Here is a 22,671-nt window from a genome sequence, read left to right as displayed (position 1 = left end):
AATTTGCTGGACTTGTCAGGGTTGACGGTTCAGCGTTACAAGATGTCTGAAACCCCCATGACAAAACCTGAATTTCAACTGGAATTTACAACTTCCAAGGGCTGATCATCACACCAGACTGATGACAAAACTTGAATTTCACTGAAGTTGCAATGTACAGCACAAGGGAAGCACACTGATGGTTGGATGTAGATATGCAGAAACTATGGACAGCAAATCAAATGTACTAACGCTAAATCAAAGGGGTGTTTAGTAAAGACATCTGAGTAAGAAACGAGTGTCAGCAAAACTGAATAACTTAGGCGCTCCATATCTTGCTGAACATCGACTGCAGCCTGCTGCTGTTGGCGATCTTCTTGACGACCTTCTTGGCGTCGGGGTCGCCGGAGTCGGCCAGCTCCTTGAGGCTCCCGAAGTGCTCCGACGACACGATCTTCTTCCTCCCGGCGCCGGTCTCGGCCAGCGACGTGACGGCGGAGAGGATCAGCCCCTTGGCCATCAGCTTGCCCTCGGACGGGTCGAGCAGCTGCAGCAGCCGGTCCAGGTTGTCGCCGTCCTGGATGAAGATGACCCGGTTCCCGTGCAGCGCCAGCAGGCTGGACAGCACCTGCGCCGCCATCTCCCGCACCCGGAAGGACTTCGCGGCGAGCAGGCCGGCGAGCGCGGGGAAGTACCCGGCCCGGGCCATCATCCGGCTGTACTCCTCCGAGGCCTCCGCGAGGTGGCGGAGGATCTTGAGCGTGCAGTCCAGCACCGCGTAGTCGCCGTTGTTGAGGTAGTGGAGCAGCCAGCCCAGCACGTCGGAGCTGGTGAGGTCGTCGATGGAGCTCGCCGAGGAGAAGCAGAAGAACCAGATGGCCGCGAGGGCCACCTCGCGCGCCTTGTAGGAGTAGGGGAGGTCCGGGTATATCAGCTGGAGGAGCGACTGGATCACCCCCATGCTGATGGCTTCTTCCCTCACGTCGGCGTCGTCGAGCGCCATGGCGTGCAGCAGCTCCACGGCGCCGAGCTTGCGGACCTCCTCCATCTTCTGCGAGAGCTTTACCAGCTCGGTCACCACGCCCTGCTCCACCATGAACATCTTTACTTCTTCCACCCTGCTCAGGTTCCGGAGCACGGCGAAGGAGGAGCTGAGCAGCCGGCCGCCGCTGCCGGCGTCGGCGCAGGCGTGGAGGAGCGTCGTGACGCCGCCGTGCGCGCACACGGCCCACACGTTGTCCGAGTTCTCCGTCAGCTCCCGCAGCGCCTGCGCCGCGCGCTCCCTGGCGAGCGCCGTGGCTGCGCCCACGCCGCCCGCGTTCTCCAGCACCTGCACCAGCGGCGCGATCACGCCGGCCTTCACCAGCATGCCCCTGTACGAGTCGGACCCCGCCACGACGGCCACCGCGCCCGCGGCCTCCTCCTGGACGCGCGGGTCCCGCGACTCGAGGAAGCCGGCGAGCACGGCGACGCCGTCGTCCACGTCGAGCGCCACCACCCGCACGCACGCCTCGTCCTCCGACATGAGCTCGGCGATGGTGGCCAGCGCCTGCGCCCGCTGCACGGGCCCGCCGATCCTGATCCGGGAGAAGAGGTCCTTGAGGAAGAACCGCTTCTCGGCGACGCCCGCGTCGGCGCCCGGCCGCACCGCGACGATGGCCTGCGACGGCGACGTGGCCGCGCCGGTGGAGGCCATCTCCTTGAGCTGCCGCACGTGCGCCTCCAGCTTGGTGCTCAGGCCGTCCATGTCGCTCCGCAGGCGCAGCCGCCCGCCGCCGTACGTGCCGTCGCTGCACTGCGAGGCCACGTCCAGGATGCCCCTCACGGTGGCCGAAGCAGACTGCAGAAACTGAACCAGCACATGATATTCCTCCCCCTTCTCGTCCTCCTCCTCCTCGCCGTGGCCGCCATTGCCGCGCAGCAAACTGAGGCCGGAGCAGAGCTGGCGGAGCTTGTCCTTGACGGAATTCCACTTGGTCGGGAACTGCGGGACGGAGCAGGCCAGCGAAGACGACGCCAGAGTCTCCAGCACCATCAGCGCCTCGCCATGGCTGCCCTCTGCCCCTGGCACCACTTCTGTTTCCACCATTGCTGCCGGCGCTGCTTCTCCCATCTCTGCAACCATGGCGACGAACCAACACACGCGCGCGCGCACTCCCCAGCCCTGTACCGCCACCTATCTGGTAGCATGCATCTTGAGGAGCTCGCAGCTAACCAACTGATGATGATGATGCTGGTGCGAGTAGGAGGAGGAGCTGGTAGGGAGGGAACTCGACGGAGAGCTTCAACTATTAATGGAGGCGTTGGTGCGGGTAAGTGACAAATTGTCAGTTTTGTACCCATGCAGGTAGGAGTAGCCCGTGTGCGCCGCATCGGCGTGGCCACTGGCTAGGGTAGATGGGTTGCTGCTGGTTGGTGCCGCACCTGTCCTCACTCACCCGTCTCTGATCTGTCTTCTTGTTAGCCCTCCTCCTCCTGCCCCAACTTGCTGCCCTCCTTTTGGTTTCTTCCATTGGAATCTTGCTGCCTGCTCCCTCCAAAATCTCCATGCCCACAACATCATTTCTTAAGCCAACAATCTCATTTGGTAAAATATGATTTAGCTAGCTAGTGCTAGTATAGTAGTATAATACTCGATTTGGAATGATGGGGTTGATCAGTGGGTTGGGTGGGAGCTAGTGAGTGATCAGGGGAGCTCAACATATGCCTGAGAGTGAGATCATCGTGCATGCGATAATGGGGCCATGGGCTACGGTTAAGGGTTGGTGATTATGCACTAGCCCATTATGGAATTCAGGATCTGTGAGGGCATCATCGATCGAGTGTGTGTACCTTTCCCTGAGTAAAATATCGGCAAAGGCCTAGGCTTTACGCTTCCTCCTCCCGTTATTAAGTACTCCACGAACTGTACGTCGTGGCTGGGGATGCAATGCATGCATGGAAGCTGCTGTGCAGTGCAAAGCCAGTGCTGTTGGGGGACCTGGCCTGACCAACCTCAGCCGTAGGTCCGTATGATACTTGTGTGAAGGTAAAGTCACGGTACAGGGGACTGGCCCAACTAACTCGCCCTGCTCTGATCATGAGCTCGTCTGTTCTATTGTTAGCTGGTTGTGTGCCGAGGCAAAATTTCATGTTTTGACCCTTTTCGTATACTAATTCAGGATCTGACCCAAATTGGAAAGAATTTCGGGATTTGACCCTTTCGCTACCGTCAAGGGTCATGACGGTAGGGTTAGACAGGCTACCGCCAGGGTCCCTGGCGGTAGGGTGCGACGGAGGGGGGACGGCGGCCGTTTGCCCGTGCTGACGTGGATAACTACCCTACCGACAGGGACCCTGACGGCAGCCTGTCTGACCCTACCGCCAGAACCTTTGACGGTAGGGGGTGGCTTGGGTTTTTTGCCTTGGAAAGCTTCTGTAACGAAAAATTGCAGTGGCCACCTACCACCAGGGGGGTTGGCGGTAGGCTGTGTGACCATACCGCCAGGGTCCTTAGCGGTAGGGTCCTGTGTTTTAGGATTTACAGGTTTAATTGCTTGCTTCTTTTCAAAAACAATATCACAACACTGATATAGAGTCAGAAAAACAGATCTCGAACAATTAAAGTTGGGCATCACATACACATTAATAAAAGTTGAACTAAATAGACATGTCAAACGAAGTTCAACTCATTAGCAAACGGAGTTCCATATAGTTTCACAAATAGCAAACACATAGTTTCACAAATAGCAAACACATAGTTCCACGTAGTTTCACAACCACTAGACAACTACAAGAGCCAAGTATTCAAGAGCAGAATTACTTGCTTCTGCTCCTCTTGGAGGTACGGTCCTCGTTCCTCTTTGAACGAGTCTCTTCGGTCTTCTTCTTGGGTCGTCGAGTAACCGGTCTCTAGAAAGGGTCCGGTGTCGGTGTCAAAACCGGCGGATCTCGGGTAGGGGGTCCCGAACTGTGCGTCTGAGGTTGATGGTAACAGGAGACAGGGAACATAATGTTTACCCAGGTTCGGGCCCTCTCGATGGAGGTAAAACCCTACGTCCTGCTAGATTAATATTGATGAGTATGGGGTTTACAAGAGTTGATCTACCACGAGATCGTAATGGCTAACCCTACAAGTCTAGCCTATCTGATTATGATTGTCTTTACAGACTAAACCCTCCAGTTTATTTAGACGCCGGAGGGGACTAGGGTTATACAAAGTCAGTTACATAGAAGGGAAGTAGTATACTACCCGGCCGCCTGGCTTGCCATCCACGCAAAGAAGAGTCCTATCCGGACACGGGAGAAAGTCTTCTATCTTATATCTTCATGGTCCAATAGTCCGACCCATGCCCAATAGACCGGACGCCTGATGACCCCTTAGTCCAGGACTCCCTCAGTAGCCCCTGAACCAGACTTCAATGACGAGGTGTCCGGCGCGCAGATTGTCTTCGGCATTGCAAGGCGGGTTCCTCCTCCGAATACTCCGACACAGTCTTCGAACACCAAGATCGTGTCTGGATCTACAAAACAAGTTCCGCACACCACTTCAGATAATATAATATTTCACGAGTCCAATCCGCTGACAACTTCTTGCAATGTAACACTACATCACCTCCCGGTCGTTATTTCGAACCATTTTTCGGCCTGCCGCTCCATATTCCGAGATGTGGCTTTATTGGCACGTCTTGTCAAAGTAGAGACCGTGTCCCTCTATTGCGGGATTCTCATCAATACGGGCGCGGGTAATCCAACCGCGCCGTTCGCACGGCCCTTGGGAACAAGCAAGTTCAAGGCGAGTGGGGAGGGGCTTAATATTCACTGCCTTTATAAAGAGATAAGGATTCCCCTATTTCACCCACGCCCTCTCCTTCTCTTTTCCCTCCCATTCTCAAGCTCCAGCGCCCGAGTCCTCGTCTTTTCCGCCTCAAGAAAGCACTCGACCATGTCCGGATCTGGAGCGCAAGGCAAATGGATGGCCTCCTCCGTCAAGGAGAAGGACATCACCAAGCTTTGGGAGGCCTGGTATCTGGCCAAGGAAATCGCCCGTAGGCTTCCGGCCAAGGGGCAAATCGTCCCCACCCCGAAGCCCAATGAGAGGGTGGTGTTTATCCCCTATTTTGTCCACGGGTTAGGGTTTCCTCTCCACCCTTTCGTCCGCGGACTCATGTTTTATTATGGGCTAGATTTCCATGATCTAGCTCCAAACTATTTCCTCAACATCTGGGCGTTCATTGTCGTGTGTGAGGCTTTCCTCCGTATTCCACCCCACTTCGGACTGTGGCTCAAGATCTTCAACGTGAAGCCGAAGGTGGTGGATAGCCAACACGCGGAGAGCGGAGGCGCCATGGTGAGCAAACTCCCCAATGTCACATGGCCCAAGGGTACTTTTGTGGAGACCGTCAAAGAGTGGCAGAAACTGTGGTTCTATATCACAGAGCCCTGAGATACCACCTGGGCCGCAGCCCCCGAATTCAAGTCCGGAGCTCCAATGCGGCTCACCTCCTGGATAGAGAAGGGCCCAAATTGGTCCTCGTCAGACGAGCTAATCGCGCTACAAACACGCATCCAAAGCATGGTGGACAAGAACATCAAGCTCGTCAGCGTGATCCAGGTGATGTTAATCCGGCGGATCCTTCCATGCCAGAGCCGGACTTGCCCTTTGTGGGAATTCGATCCGGAGAAGCACCGGACCTTGGAGAGGCTCTTCGAAACCACACACGAAGATATCTGGAAGTTGCTCTCAAGGGCAATGAGACACCGCCGGAGACGGACGAGGACCGCGGGCATGATCCGGCCCATCCCGCCAGTGCGGTAAGTCTTTCGTGTTTCAAGGTGTATCCTCTAGTTGCTTATTCAAGGGAGATACTTAAACTCCACTAGCAATTTTTCAGGTATGGACAGAGAAAGCGGAGCGGATTGAGTGTCCGGCTCCGCTGCCCGAGGAACCAGCCATCCCTCTTCTGACAAAGATGCTGGTTCTGGCGCCTTACCAGCCATCGGAGAAGAAGGCCAAGGGGACCCGGGGTGGCCTCCGCCCCAAAGGAGCTTCGGACAGGACGTTTGAAGACGACGAGACTCCCTCCTCCGCTGCCGAAGACGGCGATGAGGACGAGGAGGAAAGAAGCTCTCCCCCTGAAGGAGGAAAGAAGAAGAGGGCGGCCTCCACGAATCTGGAGGCAGAAGCGTCCAAGGGGGGAAGAACTCCCTTGCGGACAACTCCACGTGGGACGTTGACAGCAGCCCAGAGCCGCGTCGCCGAAACAAGCCCCTGGCCGCATGATGAGTACTCAGAAGACTCTGACACATTCATGTATTCGGCCTCTTCGGTTCGCAATTTTAACGCTTTAAATCACGCGCTTGTAGTCTGGCCCATGATAGCTCCCTGCGATCCTCATCAGGAGGTTCGCTGGATTCAAAGGCGATGGCCAGTGAGTCACCACCGGCCGCTCAATCTCCCACAGCCAAGGGTGACGACGAGGTGCTGTCCAAAAGGACCTCCCGGGCCAGGAAGAGGTTCAGGAGGCTGTCCGGGTGGCGCCAGAGGGTGACCCTTCGGCCGGCGAACACCTGGGAGAGAGAACCCCCCCATGGATACTGGCGATGGGGGTCGTGTCTAGTTCGGACCCCAGCCGAATATGGTTCCGGAGACCTATACGGCTCCGGAATCTGATAAGCAACCTCCTTCAAAAGAAGGAGGTGTGCCTATTCCGCCGGTGACCTCTGTCCAGCCAAAGGCACCGGATAATCTGCTGGAAGCATTGCGAGGCGCTTCCATTGTGGAGGAACACTGCATCCTTATGGGTACGGTGTATGAGAGGGTTCAGTCCGTCAAGAGCAGACTGACCGAAGCCTGCACCAGCCCGCTGACAGGCTTTGAGGTAAGCGATGCGAGAAAGAAGGTCATAGTATAGACAGTGTAGCCCCTGAGACACTGTCCGGTGTTCGGAAAGGAAAAGCCGGACAGAGGATCAAGTAATTTTCACAGAAAACTAACTAAATATGTCTTATGAACACATGTGTCGCTGTTGGCCGCCACCTCTCATGCCGTTGAGGTCTCCGGACTAAAGCAGAGTCTTGAGCGGGCCGAAGAAGAGATTTGCCTTGTGAAAAGGCAGCTGGAGGACAAACTAGGTATGTGGAGACTTGCTGTATATTCGGAAAGAAAAAATAAACGATGTATATTGATTGTAGTGCCGTGATATTTGTAGGAGCAGCGACTGAGGTTGAAACCCTCAAGGAAGCACTGGCCGAGGCCGAGGAGAGGGCGGCGAAGGAACGAGCTGTCCGGAGAAAGCATGAGGCCCGGGTTGGGGAGGTCCAGCAAGAGCTTCAGGATGCTTTGAAGAAATACCAGTCCTTGGAGCGTCAGCATGCGGACCGAGAGTCCGAGGTTGAGAGGGCCCACCAAAGCACACAAGAGGCCCGGACCGAGGCCCAAGGCACCCTTCGGGAAATCCAAGAGGCCAAAAAGATCGCGGCGGGTAAGGCTTTTATTATGCTGAGCAAGTATGCGAAGAAGATGTATCTCTTACTGACCCGGATTTGGAGTTCTCCAAGGGCGTTTGTGGATCTGCCACACAACGTGTCTGACGCCGCTGAATTCTTCCGAGCTGAAGAGGGGAGTTCGACGGAGAAGCTGTTCTGGTCGCAATACCTTGCATCAGAACATCCGGTGCTCTTGAGCGACCAGCTAAAACAGCTGGTCGAACTGCATAGGGTGGCCGAACTGGCCATGAAGGACTTGATAGTCCGGCTATGGCCAACCGATACTATACCCAACAGCTACTTCGGTCTCGTGAAGCGGCTAGTCGACGCCTGCCCTCGGCTTGATGCCATCAAGCGGTCGGTTTGTATCGAAGGTGTGCGGATGGCCTTCGCCTGTGTCAAGATGTAGTGGGCGAAGATGAATGCTGCCACGGTTGCGACCGAAGGACCGCCCGTGGGCAAGGAGTACCGCACGCACGAGCGATATTTTAGCAAAGTCCTTGAGAGATCCTGCATGGTGGCGGAGCAGTGTATGAAGGATGTAATCTTTGAATGAATAATGTTATATTGTCTCGCCCTGTATTATAAAAACAAGTTCGACTATGTAATATAATGTTTGTTTAACATTTTACCTCCTGTTCGACCATGTTTATGGAATTTTGAGAGTTGGACAGTCGTCGGCTTCAGCCCCCACGTAGGTAGTACGGGGGTGTTCAGGATGGAATCTAAACACTCTTGATCCAATTTGTTTGGTCCTTAAAGGAGGTGTTTAGCGCAACGAACCAGGCAATCAGACTATGTGGCTTTATCACCCTCACTTAGCAAGAGGAGTTCTACAATGAAAATTTTAGGTGCAGCCCTAGTGTCCAAACTAGAGTACTGTAATCACCTGATCAGGTAAAAAGCCGATTCATCACATACTGCGGAAATAATCGCTAAAGATTTGAACCCTCCGAAGAGCTGACCGGCTCTCGCCGTATCATGACAATCAATTTTCAGCTTTATCTACTGAGGTGCTCATCCGGATAAACCAGGACACAATTGTAGTAGTTCTCCCTTTACTACCCTAGCCGATATAGCGGAACGTAAGGTAGTAAGCACAGGAGCCGGGCAACCCAACTATTGACCAAAGACATGATTCGGAGCCAATGCATATAATGCTAAATTCGGGCTGCCGAACTATGTTGTAGAAATTGTTCGGACTTTGTTGCCGTATTATGGGTCGCAACGAAGGCCCTGGCAGATTAAAGCGTACCAAAGTGTACGGTCGCAACTTTGAGAAAATCATCAAAGAAAAGGGTAAAAGGGTAGTAAGCCAGTGCCGCAGAAGTTGGGTCGCAAACTGTTTCCATTATAGTTTGATTAATACGTCAAAGCGTATTCGTACAAGTGGTGCAATAAGCAACCGGGCTATTTGACATGCCCTGACCAAGGGACAGCTACGTGAGGGTCCTGAAGGCAGGTAGAGTGATCGTTAAAGAGACCATATAAGAATTCCCTTGTACGCCCGTGCTTCTTGCCATCTTGGTATATCCATCCTGCCGAGAGGACCGATGATCAGGTCGTCAGAAAAAACCTGTGGAAAAGGGACCTGCAAAGGATAAAAAGGAAAAATGGAAAGTATGTGTGTCCAGGAGCGGTCAAGCCGTATTATGGATCACAAGATAGTTATGCCTCCGTCTATGCCGATGGTATTTTGAGTGCATAGTTATGTATGCGCGGTACGAATGCCGCTTCTTGGTTGGGACGGGGACGGCGGCCGAGTTGCTAGTCGCGCTCTTGATGAGCTGGGCTGTCCTGCTGTAGAGTAGTCCGGACTCGTTTGATAGTGTCCGGGAGTTCGGCCGACGAATTAAGGTTCTGCTTGAGGAGGCCGCTCTGTACTTCTGCTGCTAACGCGACGGTGTGCTCCTCGGTAGGGAGGGAGCGTTCCGTGTTCCCATTGACTGTTATGACGCTGCATGGACCGGCCATCTTAAGCTTAAGATAAGCGTAGTGTGGCACCGCATTGAAGCATGCAAATGCGGTTCATCCGAGCAGTGCGTGATAGCCGCTGCGAAAGGGGACGATATCAAAGATTAGCTTTTCGCTTTGGAAATTGTCCAGAGATCCGAAGAGAACCTCTAGTGTGATTGAGCCCGTATAGTGGGCCTCTACACCTGGTATGACTTCTTTAAAGGTAGTCCTTGTGGGCTTAATTCTTGACGGATTAATGCCTATTTTGCGCGATGTATCCTGATAGAGCAGGTTCAGGCTGCTGCCACCATCCATGAGGACTCGCGTGAGGTAAAATCCATCAATTATTGGGTCGAGCCGCCATGACGGATACTGGTCGTATGATCCCTGCAATCAAAAGTGATCGGGCAGGAAGACCATGGGTTAAACTTTGGGGCGACTAGCTCCATCGCGTAGACGTCCCTAAGCGCGCGCTTGCATATATCATGTTTACCGTTTTAACTTGGGGGGGGACTTTTTCTGCCCCCCTGTGTTCGGTGGCCGGGGCTCCTCGTCGTCATCTTCGCTTTGCGACCCCTTCTCCTTGTTCTTGGCGTTTAATTTGCCGGCCTGTTTGAAAACCCAACAGTCTCTGTTGTTATGGTTGGCTGGTTTGCCAGGAGTGCTGTGTATCTAGCATAGGCGATCAAGTATGCGGTCCAAGCTGGATGGGCCCGAATTGTTCCTTTTGAATGGCTTCTTCCGCTGGCCGGACATGGAGCCACTGAATCCAGCGTTGACCGCCGTGTCATCGATATTATCACTGTTGCTTCGACGCTTGTGTCTATTGCATCGGGGCTTGCCGTTGCTGCTCTTGGCTTCCGCAGTGCCAGGTTCACTTTCCCTGTTATTGCTACGGGCTAGCCAACTATCTTCGCCCACACAAAAGCGGGACCGTAAGGGCTGCCATGGACTTCGGCTTCTCTTGGCCGAGGTGTCGGGCGAGCCATTCATCCCGGATGCTGTGTTTGAAGGCCGCCAAGGCTTCGGCATCCGGACAGTCGACGATCTGGTTCTTTTTAGTTAAGAACCTAGTCCGGAGTTTCCTGGTTGACTCTCCGGGATCTTGAATTATGTGACTTAAGTCATCGGAATCCGGAGGTCGAACATATGTACCTTGAAAGTTGTCAAGGAAGGCTTCTTCCAAGTCCTCCTAGCTGCCAATGGAACTTTCAGGCAGGCTGTTCAGCCAGTGCTGGGCTGGCCCCTTGAGCTTTAGGGGGAGGTATTTAATGGCATGAAGGTCATCGTCGCGGGCCATATGAATATGGAGAGTGAAGTATTCGATCCATACCGCGGGGTCTGTGGTTCCATCATATGATTCGATATTCACGGGTTTGAACCCTTCTAGGAATTCATGTTCCATGACTTCATCAGTGAAGCAGAGAGGGTGTGCGGCGCCTCTATATCGGGCCAGTTCGTGACGTAGTTCGAATGGAGTCCGTTTGCGGCTTTTGGCTCGGTCGTAATTGTACTTGCCATGTTCGGCTTGGTAGCCATCGTTGCACGTCGAGGCACGCCCCCGTGATCCGTAGATCAATCTGGCCGGACCTATTTTGTTCTTTAGGCCCTGCCGGAGAGCATATGTGTACCCCTGAGTAGTTTTGTCTCTGCCTTTATGGTGAGGTAAGGCGGGCTGGTGTTTGGCTTGAGTTGCCGCTTTATCCCGACCCCGTGCTGGTCAGTCAGCTGCGTTGCGCGATGATGGTACAGGCTCCAGCGCCTCATCATCAAACTGAGGTAGAAATTTGCGCTTCAGGTAACTTTTGACTGGGCGCTTGAGGCCTTATTCCTCGGCTGCCAGGACATCAGTCCATCTATCATTGAGCAGATCTTGATCAGCTTAAAGCTGCTGCTGTTTCTTTTTCAGGCTCTAGGCAGTGGCTATTAACTGGCGCTTGAAGCGCTCCTGTTCAAGAGGTTCCTCAGGCATGATAAAATCCTCGGTGCCGAGGCTTGCCTCATCCTCGGAGAGCGGAAGATAATTACTGTCCTCCGAGTCTTCGTTCGTGACCTGTTCATCAGGGCTAACTTGCCCGTCTTCCCGTTCATCTTGTTCGGAAGTTGCCTCAACGGGATTTTCATTGTCTTCGGCACCGTCCGGAGTGTTATCTTCTCCTGTGCCGGTGTTCCTGTCTTTGCTGCGGCGTGACTTAGAGCGGCGCCGCTGACGCCGGTGCTTTGGTTGTATCTCGGGAGGTTTATCCTCAAATGGATCTTCCTTGTCATCGCTGCTATTCTCTTTTGGTGCATCCACCATGTATACGTCATACGAGGAAGTGGTCGTCCAGCGTCCGGCAAACGGCGGGTTTTGGGCCTCTTCTTCTCCGGCATCGTCGTCCATACCGTCGATGTCGTCAGAGCCGTAATCGAGCATGTCAGTTAAGTCTTCGACAATGGCTATTAAGTGGGCGGGGGGTGGGAAGCGAAATTCGTCATCAGCCTCCAGTTCGAACCGGATATAATCCAGTTGTGAGGCCCCGCTAAGGAGAGTGTTTTTAATGAGTTTAGCACATCGCCCAAAGGCGAGTGTCGGAAGATGTCCGCGGAGCTGAATTCGACGATCGATGCCCAGTCAAGCTCGTCGTGCGCGGATGCACATGCTTCGGAACCTGTAGCCAGAAGTGTGTCCGAGGTTCTGGCAACACAGATCTTACTTGAGGTTGGGTCTGTGTGCGGCTCCAACGCCGCTGAGTCTGCAGCCTCCGTGGCGGGCTTGAGCCTCTCGTCCTCGGATGGCGTGACCTGCTCCAGATCTAGAGCTGGAGTAGTTGTAGGTTCTATCTCCTAGGTGTAGTTCGATGACAGATTTAAGCCATGTTCATCATGGTGACAGGGAGCGACTACTTCTGCGGTCTCGAATCCGTCGAAGATCAAGTCTCCGCGGATGTCCGCGACGTAGTTCAAGCTTCCAAATCTGACCTGATGGCCAGGGGCGTAGCTATCGATCTGCTCTAGATGACCAAGTGAGTTGGCCCGCGGTGCGAAGCTGTCGAACACGATGATTTGTTCGGGGAGGAAGGTTTCTCCCTGGACAATGTTTTTGTGGATGATTGACGGGGCCATCGAACCTCTTGGCGACGACACAGCGAAACTCTCAATGAAAGCACCAATGTCGGTGTCAAAACCGACGGATCTCGGGTAGGGGGTCCCGAACTGTGCGCCTGAGGTTAATGGTAACAGGAGACAGGGAACACAATGTTTACCTAGGTTCGGGCCCTCTCGATGGAGGTAAAACCCTATGTCCTGCTAGATTAATATTGATGAGTATGGGGGTTACAAGAGTTGATCTACCACGAGATCGTAATGGCTAAAACCCTAGAAGTCTAGCTTATCTGATTATGATTGTCTTTGCAGACTAAACCCTCCAGTTTATATAGACACTGGAGGGGACTAGGGTTATATGAAGTCAGTTACATAGAAGGGAAATAGTATATCCGGCTACCTGGCTTGCCATCCACGCAAAGAAGAATCCTATCTGGACACGGGAGAAAGTCTTCCATCTTGTATCTTCATGGTTCAATAGTCCGGCCCATGCCCAACAGACCGGACGCCTGAGGACTCCTTAGTCCAGGACTCCCTCATCCAGACTCAACAAATCCTTCTTCTTCGGATTCCTCTTCGGCAGCTGAGATGGTTCAGATGATTGAGTTGGTGGAGGTCCATAATCTTCATCGTACTCCTCCTCCCCATTGCTCTCAACCTCCTCTTCCTCATGATAGGCCTCCTCCTCCTCTTTCTTCATGTGTGGCCTCCTCCTCCTCCTCCTCAACCAACCTAGATGACAAGGGAACATGGCTCGATGAGCCGATGTGACCCTGTGTGGCTGCAGGATAATAAGCTTCAACCGACCCAGCTCCAGCACACTGATGACCCACAAGTATAAGGGATCTATCATAGTCCTTTCGATAAGTAAGTGTGTCGAACCCAACGAGGAGCAGAAGGAAATGATAAGCGGTTTTCAGCAAGGTATTCTTTGCAAGTACTGAAATAAGTGGTAACAGATAGTTTTATGATAGGATAAATTGTAACGAGCAACAAGTAACAAAAGTAAATAAAGTGCAGCAAGGTGGCCCAATCCTTTTGTAGCAAAGGATAAGCCGGAACAAACTCTTATAATAGGAAAAGCGCTCCCGAGGACACATGGGAATATTGTCAAGCTAGTTTTCATCACGTTCATATGATTCGCGTTCGATAATTTGATAATTTGATATGTGGGTGGACTGGTTCTTGGGTGTTGTTCTTACTTGAACAAGCATCACACTTATGATTAACCTCTATTGCAAGCATCTGCAACTACAACAAAAGTATTAAGGTAAACCTAACCATAGCATGAAACATGTGGATCCAAATCAGCCCCTTACGAAGCAACGCATAAACTAGGGTTTAAGCTTCTGTCACTCTAGCAACCCATCATCTACTTATTACTTCCCAATGCCTTCCTCTAGGCCCAAATAATGGTGAAGTGTTATGTAGTCGACGTTCACATAACACCACTAGAGGCTAGACAACATACATCTTATCAAAATATCAAATGAATACCAAATTCACATGACTACTAATAGCAAGACTTCTCCCTTGTCCTCAGGAACAAACGTAATTACTCACAAAGCATATTCATGTTCATAATCAGAGGGGTAATAATATGCATATAGGATCTGAACATATGATCTTCCACCAAATAAACCAACTAGCATCAACTACAAGGAGTAATCAACATTACTAGCAACCTACTAGCACCAATCCCGACTTTGAGATAAGAATTGGATACAAGAGATGAACTAGGGTTTGGAGATGAGATGGTGCTGGTGAAGATGTTGATGGAGATTGCCCTCTCCGATGAGAGGAGCGTTGGTGATGACGATGGTGATCATTTCCCCCTCCCGGAGGGAAGTATCCTCGGAGCTCTAGATTGGTCCCGCCAAGGTTCCGCCTCGTGGCGGCGGAGTCTCGTCCCGAAAAGTTCCTTCTGATTTTTTGCTCATCAAAAGACTTCATATAGGAGAAGATGGACGTCAGAGAGCCACCAGGGGTCCACGAGGTAGGGGGGCGCGCCCCCACCCTCGTGAGCAGGGTGTGGCCCCCCTAGCCTTCATCTTTGGCGAGGATTTTTCTTTATTTGTTTTAAGATGTTCCATGGAGTTTCAGGACTTTTGGAGTTGCGTAGAATAGGTCTCTAATATTTGCTCCTTTTCTAGCCCAGAATTCCAGCCGCCGGCATTCTCCCTCCTTATGTAAACCTTGTAAAATAAGAGAGAATAGCCATAAGTATTGTGACATAAAGTGAAATAACAGTCCATAATGCAATAAATATTGATATAAAAGCATGATGCAAAATGGACGTATCAACTCCCCCAAGCTTAGACCTCGCTTGTCCTCAAGCGAAAACCGATAACAATAAATATGTCCTCATGTTTAGAGGTAGAGGCGTCAATAAAAATAAAATACGGACATGAAGGCATCATGATTATTCTCATAACAGCAACATATATAGCTTTTGTCATATGATTACTTATGTTCAAGTGATGATCTATTCACAATGCAAAAGTATAAATCATAAACCTTATTGGGCTTCGACAACCTATAATCTCAGTCATTGAAGAAATTGCAATTTATCATAACATTGTAAAGAGTCTATGTCAAAGCTAAAAAGCAAGTCCACATACTCAACTATCATTTAGTCCTCCATAATTGCTAACACTCACGCAATACTTGTGGTTACGGAGTTTTAATCAGACACAGAGAAAGATAGGGGCTTATAGTTTTGCCCCACAACCTTTTACCTCAAGGGTAATGTCAACAATAATGGTTCATGCTCCCCTACATCCAATTAGATATATATATCATGTTTTTTCCAACATGCTGAGCTTGCCAAAGGATAAAATGAAAAAGAAAAGGTGAAGATCACCATGACTCTTGCATAAGGTAGAAGATAATAATAAAGGATAGGCCCTTCGTAGAGGGAAGCAGAGGTTGCCATGCGCTTTTATGGTTGGATTCACAAAATCTCAATGCGAAAGAACATCACTTTATATTGCCCCTTGTGATGTGAACCTTTATTATGCAGTCCATCGCTTTTATTACTTGCACATCACAAGATCGTATAAAGCTTATTTCTCCCACACCAATCAATCATACATATTTAGAACAATTTTTATTGCTTTGCACCGATGACAACTTACTTGAAGGATCTTACTCAATCCATAGGTAGATATGGTGGACTCTCATGGCAAAACTGGTTTAAGGGTATTTGGAAGCACAAGTAGTATTTCTACTTGGTGCTGAGAATTTGGCTAGCATGAGGGGGAAAGGCAAGCTCAACAAGTTAGAGGATCCATGACAACATACTTTATCTCAGATATAAGAAAGACATAACTCATTACATTGTCTTCCTTGTCCAACATCAACTCTTTAGCATGTCATATTTTAATGAGTGCTCCCAATCATAAAAGATGTCAATGATAATATATCTATATGTGAAAACCTCTCTTTCCTTATTACTTCCTATTAATTGCAATAATGACCAAAGCTATGTCTGCCAACTCCCAACAACTTTTAATCATCATACTCTTTCTATGTGAAGTCATTACTCTCAATAAGATCAATATGAACTTTTTGTTTCTTTTTATTCTTTTTCTCTTTTCTTTTATTCACCCAAGATCATGGCAAAATAATCAAGCCCTTGACTCAACACTAATCTTTATTATATATAGCTCACAGACTCGATTACAAAGAGAGATCACAAAGCAAAACTCAAAACTAGGTCATGCCATAAACTTTATTCTACTAAATCAAGATACTACTAATAGGATCGAACTAAGAAAAACGGTAAAGATAGGAGTTGATTGTGATACGATACCGGGGCACCTCCCCCAAGCTTCGCAGTTGCCAAGGGGAGTGCCCATACTCATGTGATTATATCTCCTTCTTTGTTGTCGGTGTAATATTATTGGCAATGATTCCCCTCAGGATGCGGTTCTCCTCCTCGAGCTTATTGACTTGCTGTTTGAGGTCCATTATTTCCTTACAAAGCTTTCTGTGATAGCTAAAGCTCCCTGCACCCAAGGCTGTTGCATAGCTGCGGGAGAACAAGTGACACTCCTCTTCATATTTTCATAAGAAAGAAATCTAACATTAGAAGGGATAATCGAGTTTGGAATAGCTGAGCTCTGTAGTTCCCCCATCATGAACCCAGCTCAGAGACGAGAGGTGACTTCTTGATCCTCCATGGCATCTACTCTCATCAAGTCAGCCTCCATCTCTTCCTCCATTGCTGTCCCAAAGTGGTCAGCGTCGCTGTTTGCCCTTGGTTCCGGTGCCGGATTAGATACCCGGCTCTCCCCGATTAACTCTTGAGAAGACATCTTGTTCTAATCTGCAGCAGCAACAGATCGAAAACAAAAACAGAGGAAATTTGTGTGATACGGGAGTCAAAACCTTTTGGAGAATATATAATGAATTTTTACCAACCAAAATACGTAACGTGCAAGAAAATGGAGTCCGGAAGGTACACGAGGTGCTCACGAGGTAGGGGGCGCGCCCAGGGGGGTAGGGCACGCCCACCACCCTCGTGTCCTTCCCGGACTGCTACTTATTTTTTCTATTTTTCTAAATATTCCAAAACGGAGAAATATTGCCTTAAAAATTGTTTTGGAGTCGGTTTACTTACCGTACCACATACCTATTCCTTTTCGGAGTCTGAAACATTCCGGAAAATGTCCCTTATGTATTCCTCCGGGGTTACGGTTTCAATAATATTGGTTTCAACATTTATGGGATTACCTGAGATATAATGTTTAATTCTTTGACCGTTTACCACCTTCGGATTTGTGCCTTCAAAGTTGTTGATCTTTATGGCGCCAGAACGATAGACCTCTTCGATAACATAGGGGCCTTCCCATTTAGAGAGAAGTTTGCCTGCAAAAAATCTTAAATGAGAGTTGTATAGCAATACATAATCACCTACATTAAACTCACGCTTTTGTATCCTTTTGTCATGCCATCTTTTAACTTTTTCTTTAAACAACTTGGCATTTTCATAAGCTTGGGTTCTCCATTCATCAAGTGAGCTAATATCAAATAACCTCTTCTCACCGGCAAGTTTAAAATCATAGTTGAGCTCTTTAATAGCCCAATATGCCTTATGTTCTAGTTCGAGAGGTAAGTGACATGCTTTTCCATAAACCATTTTATATGGAGACATACCCATAGGATTTTTTATGCAGTTCTATAAGCCCATAATGCATCATCAAGTTTCTTGGACCAATTCTTTCTAGACCTATTAACAGTCTTTTGCAAAATTAATTTGAGCTCTCTATTGCTCAACTCTACTTGACCACTAGACTGAGGGTGATAAGGGGATGCAATTCTATGATTAACATCATACTTAGCAAGCATTTTATGGAAAGCACCATGAATAAAGTGTGAACCACCATCAGTCATTAAATATCTAGGGACTCCAAACCTCGAAAAATAACTTCTTTAAGCATTTTAATAGAAGTGTTATGATCAGCACTACTAGTTGGAATAGCTTCTACCCACTTAGTAACGTAATCAACAACAACTAAAATATGTGTATCCATTAGACGCAGGAAAAGGTCCCATATAATCAAAGCCCCAAACATCAAACGGTTCAATAACAAGAGAATAATTCATAGGCATTTCTTAACGTCTACTAATATTACCAATTCTTTGACATTCATCACAAGACAAGACAAACTTACAGGCATCCTTGAAGAGAGTAGGCCAATAAAAACCAGATTGCAATACCTTATGTGCAGTTCTGTCTCCAGCGTGGTGTCCTCCATAAGACTCGAAGTGACACTTGCGTAGGATCTGTTCCTATTCATGCTCAGGTACACAACGTCTAATAACACCATCTACTCCTTCTTTATAAAGATGTGGATCATCCCAAAAGTAATGTCTTAAATCATAGATTTTTTTCTTTTGATGGTATGTGAAGCTAGGTGGTATAAACTTAGCAACAATATAATTAGCATAATCAGCATACCATGGAGTACTATGAGAAGTACTTATAACATTTAATTATTCATCAGGAAAGCTATCATTAATGGGTAGTGGGTCATCAAGAACATTCTCTAACCTAGACAAGTTGTCTGCAACGGGGTTCTCAGCTCCCTTTCTATCAACAATATGCAAATCAAATTCTTGTAGCAAGAGAACCCATCTAATAAGTCTAGGTTTAGCATCTTTCTTTTCCATAAGATATTTAATAGCAGCATGATCAGTTTGAATAGTTACTTTAGAATCAACAATATAAGATCTGAACTTATCACAAGCAAATACAACTGCTAAAAGCTCTTTTTCAGTAGTAGCATAATTTCTTTGAGCATTGTCTAGAGTCTTACTAGCATAATGAATAACATTTAATTTCTTATCAACTCTTTGCCCTAGAACAGCACCTACAGCATAATCACTAGCATCACACATAATTTCAAAGGGTAAATTCCAATCAGGTGGCTGAACAACAGGTGCAGAGACTAATGCTTTCTTAAGTATTTCAAATGCTTCTACACAATCATCATCAAAGACAAATGGTATATCTTTTTGCAATAAATTAGTCAGAGGCCGAGAAATTTTTGAGAAGTCCTTAATGAACCTCCTATAAAATCCAGCGTGACCAAGGAAACTTCTTATACCTTTGATGTCCTTGGGACATGGCATCTTTTCAATAGCATCAACCTTGGCTTTATCAACTTCAATACCTCTTTCAGAAACTTTGTGCCCCAAGACAATACCTTCATTAACCATAAAGTGGCACTTTTCCCAATTCAAGACAAGATTAGTTTCTTCACATCTCTGCAAAACTCGATCAAGATTGCTCAAGCAATCATCAAAAGAGGAACCATAGACGGAAAAGTCGTCCATGGAAACCTCACAAATCTTTTCACAAAAGTCAGAGAATATAGCCATCATGCATCTTTGAAAGGTAGCAGGTGCATTACATAAACCAAAAGGCATACGTCTATAAGCAAAAGTACCAAAAGGGCATGTAAAAGTAGTCTTTGATTGATCTCTAGCCGACACGGGTATTTGAGAGAAACCAGAATAACCATCTAGAAACCAATAGTGTGTATGTTTGCATAATCTTTCTAGCATTTGATCAATAAAAGGTAAGGGGTAATGAACTTTCCTAGTAGCTTTATTTAATTTGCGGAAATCAATTACCATCCTATAACCTGTGATAATTCTTTGTGGAATCAATTCATCTTTATCATTAGGAACAACAGTAATACCTCCCTTCTTAGGGACACAATGGACATGACTTACCCACTCACTATCAGCAACGAGATAGATTATACCTGCCTCCAGAAGCTTTAGTATTTCTTTTCTCACCACTTCTTTCATTTTAGGACTCAGATGTCGTTGAGGATCATGAACTGGTTTGGCATCTGCTTCCAAATTTATTTTATGTTGACATAGAGTGGGACTAATGCCCTTAAGATCATCAAGAGTATATCCAATAGTAGCACGATGCTTCTTTAGAGTTTTCAATAATCTTTCTTCTTCATGCTCTGAAAGGTTAGCACTAATAATAACAGGATATATCTTCTTTTCATCAAGTAAGCATATTTAAGATTATCAGGCAATGGTTTAAGCTCAAACACGGGATCACCCTTGGGTGGAGGTGGATCCCCTAAAATTTCAACAGGCAAATTGTGTTGCAGAATAGGTTCCTGTTTAAAGAATACTTCATCTATTTCCCTTCTGTCATTCATGAACATATCATTTTCATGGTCTAGCAAATAGTGTTCTAAAGGATCACTAGGAGGTACGACAATAGAAGCAAGACCAATAATTTCATCTTTACTAGGTAATTCTTCTTCATGATGTTATTTGCTAAATTTAGAGAAATTAAACTCATGAAACATATCATCCAATCCAATAGTAACAACATTCTTTGTGCAATCTATGGTAGCATTGACATTATTTAAGAAGGGTCTACCAAATATAATGGGACAAAAACTATCTTGTGGGGAACCAAGAACAAGAAAATCAGCAGGATATTTAGTTTTCCCACACAAGACTTCAACATCTCTAACAATTCCCATTGGTGAAATAGTATCTCTATTGGCAAGTTTAATTGTGACATCAATACCTTCTAACTCAGCAGGTGCAATTTCATTCTTAATTTCTTCGTATAAGTCAATAGGTATTACACTAGCACTAGCACCCATATCACATAAGCCATGATAACAATGATCTCCTATTTTAACATAAATAACAGGCACGCCTACCACAGGTCTATGTTTATCTTTATCACAAGGTTTAGAAATTCTAGTAGTTTCACCTTCGAACTGAATAACATGCCCATCAATATTATCAGACAAGAGATATTTAACAGTAGCAATATTAGGTTCTACTTTAACTTGCTCAGGAGGTGTATAAGTTCTAATACTGCTTTTACGAACAACAGTTGAAGCTTTAGCATGATCCTTTTTTCTAACAAGGAAAGGTGGTTTCTCAATATAAGAAGTAGGAACAATAGGATCATTATAAGTGACAGTCTTTTCTTCAACTTTAATAGGTGCAACTACTTTTACTTCTATGGGAGGATGATATTTAAACCACTTGTCCTTAGGGAGATCAACATAAGTAGCAAAAGATTCACAGAAAGAAGCTACTATCTCAGAGTCAAGTCCATATTTAGTGCTAAACTTACGGAAAATATTGGTGTCCATAAAAGATTTAACACAATCAAACTTAGGTGTCATACCTGACTCCTTACCTTCATCGAGGTCCCAATTTTCAGAGTTGCATTTAATTCTATCCAATAAATTCCATCTGAATTCAATAGTCTTCATCATAAAAGAGCCAGCACAAGAAGTATCGAGCATGGTGCGATTGTTTTCAGAAAGCCGAGCATAAAAATTTTGAATGATCATTTCTCTTGAGAGCTCATGATTGGGGCATGAATATAACATTGATTTAAGCCTCCCCCAAGCTTGAGCGATGCTTTCTCCTTCACGAGGCCAGAAATTATATATATAATTGCGATCATGATGAACAAGATGCATAGGGTAATACTTTTGATGAAATTCCAACTTCAATCTTTTATAGTCCCATGATCTCATATCATCACATAGCCTATACCATATCAATGCGTCTCCCTTCAAAGATAAAGGGAAGACCTTCTTCTTAGCAACATCATCGGGTATACCTGCATGCTTAAATAGTCCACAAACTTCATCCACATATATTAAGTGCTCATCAGGATGCTTTGTTCCATCTCTTGTAAAAGGGTTAGCTAGCAGTTTTTCCATCATACCCGAAGGAAATTCAAAAGGAGTTTCATTTTCAATAGGTTCAGTAGGTTGAGGAGCAACTCTTTGCTCTACTGGACGGGGTGAAGATACCCCGAACAAGCCCCTCAGAGAATTACTTTCCATAGTAACAAGTGACAGTAAATTTCAGCACACTATATAAATTTTTCCTTACCAAATTCCACCTACCAAAGGCGCTACACTCCCCGACAACAGCGCCAGAAAAGAGTCTTGATGACCCACAAGTATAGGGGATCTATCATAGTCCTTTCGATAAGTAAGAGTGTCGAACCCAACAAGGAGCAGAAGGAAATGATAAGCGGTTTTCAGCAAGGTATTTTCAGCAAGTACTGAAATAAGTGGTAACAGATAGTTTTGTGATAGGATAAATTGTAACGAGCAACGAGTAACAAAAGTAAATAAAGTGCAGCAAGGTGGCCCAATCCTTTTGCAGCAAAGGACAAGCCAGAACAAACTCTTATAATAGAAAAAGCGCTCCCGAGGACACATGGGAATATCGTCAAGCTAGTTTTCATCACGTTCATATGATCCGCGTTCGATACTTTGATAATTTGATATGTAGGTGGACCGGTGCTTGGGTGTTGTTCTTACTTGAACAAGCATCTGATGTCTACTACACAACCTTCTTCTTGTAGACGTTGTTGGGCCTCCAAGTGCAGAGGTTTGTAGGACAGTAGCAAATTTCCCTTAAGTGGATGACCTAAGGTTTATCTATCCGTAGGAGGCGTAGGATGAAGATGGTCTCTCTCAAGCAACCCTGCAACCAAATAACAAAGAGTCTCTTGTGTCCCCAACACACCCAATACAATGGTAAATTGTATAGGTGCACTAGTTCGGCGAAGAGATGGTGATACAAGTGGTATATGGATGGTAGATAATAGTTTTTGTAATCTGAAATAATAAAAACAGCAAGGTAACTAATGAT

At 47.4% G+C, this 22,671-nt stretch overlaps 1 protein-coding gene across 1 annotated transcript; it reads right to left on the bottom strand.

Annotated features, from left to right (window-relative positions):
• Nucleotides 1–119: 119 nt before the first annotated feature.
• On the bottom strand, nt 120–2,440 carry LOC123148938 (uncharacterized). Its single transcript, XM_044568464.1, has one exon. The coding sequence runs from the start codon at nt 2,102–2,104 to the stop codon at nt 299–301; it is 1,806 nt and encodes a 601-aa protein (XP_044424399.1). The 5' UTR covers nt 2,105–2,440; the 3' UTR covers nt 120–298.
• Nucleotides 2,441–22,671: the final 20,231 nt, after the last annotated feature.

This window comes from Triticum aestivum, chromosome 7A (genome assembly GCF_018294505.1).
Source record: "Triticum aestivum cultivar Chinese Spring chromosome 7A, IWGSC CS RefSeq v2.1, whole genome shotgun sequence".
NCBI lineage: Eukaryota > Viridiplantae > Streptophyta > Magnoliopsida > Poales > Poaceae > Triticum > Triticum aestivum.
Note: the sequence above shows the minus strand (reverse complement) of the source record. Positions and strands in the feature narration are given on the sequence as shown.